Source organism: Portunus trituberculatus, chromosome 4 (genome assembly GCF_017591435.1).
Source record: "Portunus trituberculatus isolate SZX2019 chromosome 4, ASM1759143v1, whole genome shotgun sequence".
Classification (NCBI taxonomy): domain Eukaryota; kingdom Metazoa; phylum Arthropoda; class Malacostraca; order Decapoda; family Portunidae; genus Portunus; species Portunus trituberculatus.
Window position 1 is genome coordinate 4825071 of NC_059258.1, and position 10301 is coordinate 4835371.

The 10301-nt window shown below is 41.0% G+C and overlaps 1 protein-coding gene and 1 long non-coding RNA gene across 3 annotated transcripts in view; both read left to right on the plus strand.

The window, feature by feature from the left end:
* The window catches only part of LOC123510912 (chromatin-remodeling complex ATPase chain Iswi-like), a 19561-nt gene extending 10772 nt beyond the window's left edge, over positions 1-8789 (plus strand). For both annotated transcript variants that reach the window (XM_045266397.1, XM_045266405.1), the window contains 11 exons: positions 1-80; positions 908-1122; positions 1785-1899; positions 2034-2172; positions 3231-3379; positions 4405-4638; positions 5191-5304; positions 6066-6281; positions 6704-6865; positions 7748-7908; positions 8039-8789. The exon at positions 1-80 is cut by the window's left edge and continues 86 nt beyond it. In XM_045266397.1, coding sequence (XP_045122332.1) covers positions 1-80; positions 908-1122; positions 1785-1899; positions 2034-2172; positions 3231-3379; positions 4405-4638; positions 5191-5304; positions 6066-6281; positions 6704-6865; positions 7748-7908; positions 8039-8273 — 1820 coding nt within the window. In that variant the 3' untranslated portion in view covers positions 8274-8789. The remainder of the gene's footprint in view (positions 81-907; positions 1123-1784; positions 1900-2033; positions 2173-3230; positions 3380-4404; positions 4639-5190; positions 5305-6065; positions 6282-6703; positions 6866-7747; positions 7909-8038) is intronic.
* Positions 1-10038, plus strand: part of LOC123510973 — a 28758-nt gene extending 18720 nt beyond the window's left edge. Inside the window, exon 2 of the long non-coding RNA XR_006676663.1 lies at positions 9099-10038. This is a non-coding gene — a long non-coding RNA (uncharacterized LOC123510973). The remainder of the gene's footprint in view (positions 1-9098) is intronic.
* Positions 10039-10301: the final 263 nt, after the last annotated feature.

Consider the following 10301-nt stretch of genomic DNA (forward strand, 5'->3'; position numbering starts at 1 on the left):
AGCTGCGGAAGTGTTGCAACCACCCTTACCTCTTTGATGGCGCTGAACCGGGCCCTCCCTACACCACCGATTACCACCTGGTGAGAGAGAGAGAGAGAGAGAGAGAGAGAGAGAGAGAGAGAGAGAGAGAATGAGAATACAGATTGGTTTGGAGAGAAAGGGTTGTTTAGAAGGAGAGAAATTGAGGATATGTAGAGAAGGGTTAGAAATGGAGAGAGAGAGAGAGAGAGATATTGTGTATTTTATCTACTGTTTAAAGAATAGTAAGAGAGAGTACAGGTGAAGAATAGTAAGGAAGGATGGAGAGAAAAGGATATAAGGAGGGAGAGAAAGTGAGAGTTTTGAGAGGAGAGAGGGAGAGAATAGAGATAAGGATGAGGAGAGATACTTAGAGGGAGAGGAAGAGGGAGAAAAGTTGAGAGCATAGAGGAAGAAGGGAGTGATAGAGAAAGATCATGAAAGAAAAGAAGGAAAAGAAGACTACTACTACTACTACTACTACTACTACTACTACTACTACTACTACTACTACTACTTTTCATCATCGTTTTTCTTTTCTTTTTCTTGATCTCTTCTATTCTAGTACTACATATTATCATCTTATCTTTGTCTTGTTCTCTTCTTTCTTCTTTCTTCTACTTCTACTTCTTTTTCTATTTCTATCACCACCACCACCACCACCACAAAAAAAAAAAAAAAAAAAAAAAAAAAAAAAAAGGAAGAAGACGACGACAGCGACCTCCCCAAAAACACCACCACCACCACCACCACCACCACCACCACCACCACCACCACCACCACCACCACCACCACTACCACTACCACTACTACTACTAACACCTTATCCTAACATACCCAACCCAACCCAACCTAACCTAACCTAACCAAACCTTCCCAACACACACAGGTGAGCAACTCTGGCAAAATGATAGTGCTGGACAAACTGCTCCCCAAACTGCAAGAGATGGGGTCCCGTGTGCTGCTGTTCTCTCAGATGACAAGGATGCTGGACATTCTGGAGGACTACTGTGTGTGGCGCAAGTACTCCTACTGCAGGATTGACGGCCAGACAGCTCACGAGGACCGGCAGAGGCAGATCGACGAATATAATCACCCGGACTCGTACGTTTTTGTGTGCTGTTTGTTGGTCGGGTGTTTTAGGGGGTGTTTGGGTGTGTTTGAATGTGTTTTGGGGGGTTTTGGGGTGGTCAGATGTGTTTTGTGGATGTTTAGGTGTGTTTTAGGGATGTTTGGGTATGTTTTGGTTGTGTTTGGGAGTGTTTAGAGTGTTTGGGTTTTTTTGGGGTGTGTTTAGGGTGTGTTTTATGGGTGTTTGTTTATGTTTTAATTGTGTTTGGGATGTTTTGGTGTGTATTTGTGGGGTGTTTAGCTGTGTTTTTAGGTGTTTGGGTGTGTTTTGGGGATGTTTTGGTGTGTTTTGGAGTGTATTGATGCATTTTGGATGTGTTTTGTGGGTGTTCTGAAACATTTTGGTTGTTTTAGGGTTTTTGAATGTGTTTTGTGGCTGTTCGGGTGTGGTTTTTTTTTAGGGTTTTGGGTGTGGTTTTGTGGTCTGGGAGTTGTGTGTGTTTTGTGTTTGTGTGTTGTGGATTTGCTTGGGTGCGTTTGTGTTTGGGTTGCGAGGTAAGACTTATTTGTGTTTTATTTCATTTGTTTTTGTATGTGGGTGTTTATTTTACACTTAAACACGCCCCAAATACACACAAACACACTTGAATACACCCAAGCACCTCTCAGTTATCTCTCCCTTTTTTTTTTACCAGAGAGAAGTTTCTGTTCATGTTGTCAACACGCGCTGGTGGTCTGGGCATCAACTTGGCCACTGCTGATATTGTCATTCTGTTCGACTCAGACTGGAACCCACAGATGGATCTACAGGTGAGAGAGAGAGAGAGAGAGAGAGGATAATAACACCAAAAACAAAAAGATAAATAAATAAATCAAAACAATAGCACAGTTACTAACATTTCCATCAGTTAAACAAGGAACACTGAGCCATTGTTTTCCGGCAGGCGATGGACCGAGCTCACCGTATTGGCCAGAAGAAGCAGGTGAAGGTGTTCCGCTTCATCCAGGAGAACTCGATGGAGGAGAAGCTTGTGGAGAGGGCCGAGGTGAAGCTTAGGCTGGACAAGATGGTCATCCAGCAAGGTGAGACTGACATAGACAGATACAGAGGTAGTCAATTGTTCTAGAGACAGAGATAAGGAGATAGATTGAATGGTTCTAGAGACAGAGAGATCAAGATACAGAGATAAGGAGATAGATTGAATGGTTCTAGAGACAGAGATAAAGAGATAGATTGAATGCTTCTAGAGACAGAGAGATAAACATACAGAAATAAGGAGACAGATAAAGAGATATGTTGAATTGTTGTAGAGAGATAAAGACAGATATGGTGATACACTGAATGGTTCTAAAGAGATAAAGACAAAGATAAGGAGGTAAAAGAGTAAATAAGACAGATAAATTGTTCTAAAGACAGATAGACAGAGATAAAGAGATAGATTGAATTGTTCTAGAGACAGATAGACAGAGATAAAGAGATAGATTGAATTGTTCTAGACAGACAGAGATAAGGAGATAGATTGAATTGTTCTAAGGAAATAGGTTGAATGGAGATAGATTAAATTGTTGTAGAGACAGAGATAAAGACAGATAAAGAGATAGATTGAATTGTTCTTGAGACATAAAAGACAGAGACACATTTAAATAGTCCAACACACTCAAACATACTATAAAGAACCTTAACACAGCTAAACATACCCCAACATACTTCAACACACCCCTTCACACTCCAAACACACCACAAACAACCTTCAACACACCAACACACACAACACACTCCAAACACACCACAAACAGCCTTCAACACACACAACACACTCCAAACACATCACAAACACACTTCACCATACCCAAACACACCCCAAACACGCTAACAAACCTCTCTTTTACCCACAAACATCCTTCAACATACCCAAACACCTCAAACACACTTAACAACTCTCTCCTTTACTACAAACATCCTTCAACATACTCAAACACACCCCAAACACGCTAACAAACCTCTTCTTTACTACAAACAGCCTTCAACATACCCAAACACTCTAACAAACCTCTTCTTTACCCACAAACAGCCTTCTACCTACCCAAAGACAACTCTCTCAACCCCCAACACACTAACCTGCATTTTGTCTCCCTCCCAGGCCGGCTGATGGACAACAAGACAAATGCGCTGGCCAAGGATGAGATGCTTGCTATGATCAGACATGGTGCCAATGAGGTCTTCAAGGGCAAGGACGATGAGTTCACTGATGAGGATGTTGATGCTATTATTGGTAGAGGAGAAGAAAGGGTACGTGTGTGTTTGTGTCGTTCATTGATTTGTCTATTGATTGATTTATGTGAGAGAAAGGGTGTATGTGTGTGTGTGTGTGTGTTCTCTTTTATTTCTTTTATTTGTTTATGTAAGAAGGGATATGTGTGAAGGGTAACAAGAAATGGTGAAAGAATTAGCCCCACTTACATGCCAGTCCCCAAGCTGGTTTGTGATAGTTTGAAGGTGTTTTGGTTTGGTTGTTTTTGTTTATATTTTGCTTGTCTTCGTGATGTTTCTAATGTTTTCAATGTTTGTTTTTTGTTGTTTAATTTTATCTATTTTTTCTATTGTTCTCCCTTGAGATTTGCATTAAAAAAAGTGAAGAGAAAAAATACTCTCTTGTTATATATATCTATTTATTTTTTACTCAACACTTGTATATAAAGGAGAAGGGAAAAAAATTACTCTACCTATTTTTACATATCTCCCTATTCTTGATCTTATTTCCTGTTTCACACCTTTCCTGACTCATTTAACTGAAGAAATGTGATTGTTAGTCCATTTCCCAATCTGTTTTTGCTCAGTTCCCATCCTTGAAATTTACTGAAAGAGAAGGGAAAAAATGCCCTCATCTTTGTTTCCCAACCTGATTTCATACTTCATTGCTTTTGTTACTTTTTTTTACTGAAGATCCTTTTTTTTTAATCATACGTTATTTATTTCTCACCCTTGAAAACTTTAACACCAAAGGAAAAGGAGAAAAAATGTCCTGTTCTTGACCTTATTTCCTGTTTCACACTTTATTAATTTACTAAAAGAATACAAGACCTTTTCTTCAATCATAGTTTACTTATTTCCCACCTTTGAAAACTTAAATACAAAATGAAAAGGAGAAAATAATGTCCTGTTCTTGACCTTATTTTCTGTTTTGCACCTTACTAATTCACTGAAACAATACAAGACCATTTTTACAATCATACTTTGCTTATTTCCAACCCTTGAAAACTTTTAACACCAAAGGAAAAAGGGCAAACAATAATGGTTTCTCCTTCCCCCGACAGACAGAGGAGCTAAACAAGAAACTGGAGGCGTTAGGAGAGTCATCCCTGCGTCAGTTTACCTTAGATGTCCCCACCAACTCTGTGTACCAGTTTGAGGGAGAGGACTACAGGAACAAACAGAAGGCAATCGTGGGCATGTGGATTGAGCCGCCCAAGAGGGAACGCAAGGCTAACTACGCTGTGGATGCTTACTTTAGAGAGGCCCTGCGTGTGTCCGAACCCAAGGCGCCTAAAGTGAGTCTTCGGGAGGGGGCATAGGGGGGTATATGCATTTTTTGGGGATGTTTTGTTAGGGGAGGGAGTAAATGTGGTTTTTGTGTTTTTTTAATGTTTTTGTGATTTTTTGGATGTTTTCGGGGGGGTGGTAAATGCAAGTTTTTTTTTTAGGGTAAATGTGTTTTTTGTGGTTTTTGTATGTTTTGGGCAGTAAATTTTTTTTTTTTTTTTTTTTTTTTTTTTTTTTTTTTGAATGTTTTGTGTGGTAAATGAGTGTGTTGTGTCTGATGTTTTGATGGGTAAATGTGGTTTTTTGGATGTTTTGTGGGATAAATGAGTGTGTTGTGTCTTTTTTTATGTTTTTTAGGGTAAATGGGTTTTTGTGTTTTTTGGGGTAAATGTGGGATTTTGTGTTTTTGGGGATGTTTTGGGAGGGTAAATGTGGGTTTTTGTGTTTTTCAGGATTTGTGTTTTTTTGAGGGAGGTGTTTAGGGGTGTAGATGTTTGTTTTTTATTTCTATTTTCTCCCGTGTTCCTTTCTCACGCAGCTCTTCTGTTTCCCTCCTCCAGGCACCCCGGCCCCCCAAGCAGCCTGTTGTGCAAGACTTCCAGTTCTTCCCGCCCAGACTGTTTGAACTGCTGGACAAAGAGATTTACTACTACCGCAAGACTGTTGCTTACAAGGTCCGGCTGTATGTGTGTGTGTGTGTGTGTGTGTGTGTTTTTGCAGCTGCATATATGAGTGTGTGTGTTAGTGTGTGTATTTGTGTGTTTTTGTGGCTGTATATGTGTGTGTGTGTGTGCGTGTGCGTGTGTGCGGAGTTTGTACAGCTAAGGTTATGTTTAATTATATATTTTTTAACTGCTGAAGTATTTTTTAGAGTTTTGTGGTATTTTAAGTTTTGTGTAAGTCCTAAATTTTTACTTTCCTGATTTATTAAGTGTCATCTAATCTAACCAAGCCAAACCCAATGCAACCCAGTGCAACAAATATCAAAAGAGTCTTCCAACACAACTAAAACTAACTTAATAAAACCCACAACATAACCAAACCTCACTTCACCTCACCATACCTTACCTTATCTTACCTTGCCTCACCTCATCACCTCACCTCACCTCACTTCATCATACCATATCATGCCATACCATACCATACCATACCTTATCTTAGTTTACGTTACCTTACCTTACCTAATCTTACCTAACCTAACCTACCTGTACATTACCTTTACCTTACCTAACCTAACCCAACCCAACCCAACCCAACCCAACCCAACCCACCCACCACACCACAACACACACACACATAACACCACCCCACACCACACCACACCACACCACACCACAACTAAAATAAACTAAACTAAACTTTTCTAACACAACTAAAACTAATCGAATCCAACGCAACTCAACCCAACCCTAAGCTAACCCAACACCCCAAACAGGTACCGAAGAACCCAGAATACATGGGAGAGGCAGCGAGGATCCAGCGAGAGGAGCAGCAGAAGATTGATGAAGCCGAACCAGTGACTGAGGAGGAGATGGAGGAGAGGGACCAGCTGTTGACTCAAGGCTTTCTCAACTGGAGCAAGAGGGACTTCAACCAGTTCATCAAGGCCAATGAGAAGTATGGCCGGGATGACATAGAGAACATTGCCAAGGTGAGACACGGAGGGAGAGTTGGAGAAGGTGAGAGATGGAGGGAGAGATGGAGAAGGTGAGAGATGGACGAGAGGGAGAGATGGAGAAGGTGAGAGACGGACGAGAGTGAGAGACGGAGGGAGAGATGGAGAAGGTGAGAGACGGAAGGAGAGATGGAGAAGGTGAGAGAGAGAGAGAGTGTGGGGGTGTGGATGAGTGCGAGAGAGAGAGAGAGAGAAAGAGAGAGTGGACAAGGATGAGAGAGAGAGAGAGAGATTGTGTGTTGACATACAGACATATAAGAGATAGAGTGTGTTAACAAGTATATCTCCTTATCACATTAACCTATCAAGAGAACAAGAACGATAAATAACACACTAAACACACTCCACCAAGCACACACAGACACACCCAGTCACCTCATCTTATCCCATCACTACAGGAGGTGGAAGGCAAGACCCCAGAGGAGGTAATGGAGTACTCAGCAGTGTTCTGGGAGCGCTGTTCGGAGCTGCAAGACTGTGACCGCATCCTGGCACAGATAGAGAGAGGAGAGGCAAAGATCCAGCGACGTGCATCCATTAAGAAGGCCCTGGATGCAAAGGTGATTGTGGAGGGTGATGTGTGCTAGAGGTGGAGTAGTGTGTGTGTGTGGAGTGACTGTGTGGAGGTTTATGGGTGTTAGAGGTGGTGTTGGTGGTTATGTGTGAGTGTGGAAGTTGATGAGTGGAGTAAGTGGTTATGTGGTGGTGTGGAGTGACTGTGTGGAGATTGGTGATTGCTAGAGGTAGAGTAGATGGTTATGTGTGTGTGTGTGTGGAGGTTGATTGGTGCTAAAGATGGAGTAGGTGGAGAGGTGTGGGTGTGGAGGAGAAAGGAAAGGGATTGGAGGGAAATTAATGAGATGAATAGAGGAGGATTGAGAAAGGAAAGAGAGAGATAGAGGTGAGGCAGAGGACAGGAAGATAAGGTAAAGAGAGAGAGAGAGAGAGTTTGTGTATTTGTTTGTTTGTTAGTTTTTAAGGAGAGTAACAGAGTGAAATTGCATCCATACTTTACCTTTTATCTCTACCATCTCTCTCACAGATAACAAAATTTCACAATGTTGCCCTCCTTGAACACTTCCTTTCTTATAATACCTTATAATACACTCACAAACTCTCCTGTCCCTACCACAGACACTGCTAGCCCCCTCCCTGCCCTTACCACACATCCCTATCCTCTCTCTTATAGATAACATTGCATTTTACACTATATTTCTCCCCTAAACACTTCCTTTTTGACAATACACTCAGCAAACACTCCTAAACTCCTTGTCCATGCCACACACACAGACACCTTATTCCTCTTCCCTGCCCTGTGTCTAATAGATAACATTACATTTTACACAATTTTTCTTCTCTAAACTTCATTCTTGACAATACACACTGCAAACACTCCTTAACTTCCTGACCTTACCACTCACTGCTGCCATCTTTCCCCACAGATGGCAAGGTACAGGGCTCCCTTCCACCAGCTGCGAATCTCCTATGGAACGAACAAGGGGAAGAATTACACAGAAGAGGAGGACAGGTTTCTGGTGTGCATGCTTCACAAACTGGGCTTTGACAAGGAGAATGTGTATGAGGAACTGCGAGCTGCTGTGAGGTGAGTGTGTGCTGTGTTTGAAGTGTTATGTTAGGTTGACTGTACTTTGATAATCAAGACAAACACACTCACATACTCCACACACACTCACACTACACACAACCTTAACCTCCCTTAATGCAACCCTCAGATCAGCACCACAGTTCCGTTTTGACTGGTTCATCAAGAGCAGAACAGCCTTGGAGCTCCAGAGACGCTGCAACACACTCATCACACTGATCGAGAGGGAGAACCAGGAGCTTGAGGAGAAAGAGAGAGCGGAGAGGAAGAAGGGAAGGCCTCGCAGTATGTACATTAAGTCTGGCAAGAGGGCAGCTGGAGCACAGGATGGAAGGGGAGGCGTAAGAAGAAGGCAGAGTAGGTAGAATGAAGTGGAGATAGAAGATGTAAGGTAGTTAGTGTAAAGGTGATGATGGGTTAAGAAAGGCTTTAGGTGGAGTAGATAGGAGGAAGGTGAGGTGGTATAAAGTGTAAATGTTTGGTGGAGTTTGTGTTATATATTACTTGAAGGTGAGAAGGAAAGACATGAAGTGATAGTGGAGGAAGATAAGGTAATGGAAAAGAAGAGGGATGGGTAGGAAAGTCTTAATAAAGCTTGGATAGATAGGGAAGAGATAAGACGATAAGATTACAAAGTGGAAGAGTAAAGCTGGTGAATTAATTAAAAAAAGATTTGATAAGATTTTGACGAAAACGCATAATTCTTCACCATCTTCCAAAATGATGATAATGGACGTGAAAATTTGGCAAAGGAAAAAAGAAAAGAGACATTATAATATTGTGATAAAAAAACAAAAAAAAAAACCTAATAATAACAATGACAAAAGCGAGAATAAGGATTAAGACGAATGTGAAAAAATAATGACATTTACTGTATAATATTCTTTTTTTACTCAAATTTGTACTGATTAAGATGACGGGATGGAGGAAGTTGTGAATTTGTGTTTGTTATATATTCTAGTGAAGTGTGTGTGTGTGTGTGTGTGTGTGTGTGTGTGTGTGTGTGTGTGTGTGTGTGTGTGTGTGTGCGTTTAGATCCTGTTTTGAACTCGGAGGAAAAATATGAGAGAGAGAGAGAGAGAGAGAGGAAAATTTAGCTGAAGAAAGAAAGATAAAGAGAAACAGATTAAAATACAAAAGCAGGAAGTAACAACAGGAAAAAGATCAAGAAAAGTATGTGAGAATGACAGAGAGAGAGAGAGAGAGAGAGAGAGAGAACAAAACAGTCAGATCCATGAAGAGGAGTTCCGAGTGGGGGTTAGGAACAAGTTGGGCACAAAACCTGTTCTTGTACCAGTAGATAGAGACTTAGTGGTTAGTAATGCATGTTTTGTACCAACCCTTCCTTCCTTCCTTCCTTCCTTCCTTCCTTCCTTCCTTCCTTCCTTCCTTCCTTCCTTCCTTCCTTCCTTCCTTCCTTCCTTCCTCTCTTTCTTTTCTTCCTTCCTTTCCTTTCTTCCTGTCTTTCTTTCATTCTTCCTTTCTTCCTTCATTCATTCCCAGTGTTTTAAGTTATATTGTTATACTGATGCTGTTAATGATGGGCTGTCTGGCTCAAACGACTACAGTGACGACTACTACTACTACTACTACTACTACTACTACTACTACTACTACTACTACTACTACTACTACTACTACATGCCAGACAGTTTCAGACGTTAAACAGAAAATGATAATTTTTGTGTATATTTATTTTTTATATGAGTTTTTAAAAAGTTGAGTACCATTTTGTGAAGAGTAGGAGGAGGAGGAAGAAGAAGAAGAAGAAGAAGAAGAAGAAGAAGATGATTTCCTCCTCCCTGTCTTGACATTCCATCTTATTTTCATTCTTATTATTATTGTTATTATTATTATTATTATTATTATTATTATTATTATTATTTATATTGGTCATTGTTTCCATGTCTTGTGTCTCCTCCTTCTCCTCCTCCTCCTTCTCCTCCTCCTCCTCCTCCTCCTCCTCCTCCTCCTCCTCCTCCTCCTCCTCCTCCTCCTCCTCCTTCTTTTCTTCTATATTCCACTCATTTATTCTATCATTCATTTAATCATTATTCATTATTTTGTACATCCTCTTCCTCCTCTTCCCAATACAATCGTGTAGAGTTTTGTAATAAAGTGAAATGTTGTCTTGTGTCTTTCTCTTCCCTCGTGTCTAGTTTAAAGAAGAGAGAGAGAGAGAGAGTGTTTGATCGGGGGAGGTGAATGGATGTTTCTTTGCTAGTGATAAGCTAAGGTTGCGTCTCTCTCTCTCTCTCTCTCTCTCTCTCTCTCTCTCTCTCTCTCATCTTTAAACTAGGCATGAGGCAGGAAGTGTCTAGGGATTGTGATGGGCAGTGTGTGTGTGTGTGTTGCATCATGTACTTCGTTACAAGGGTTCGTAAGACGGGCGC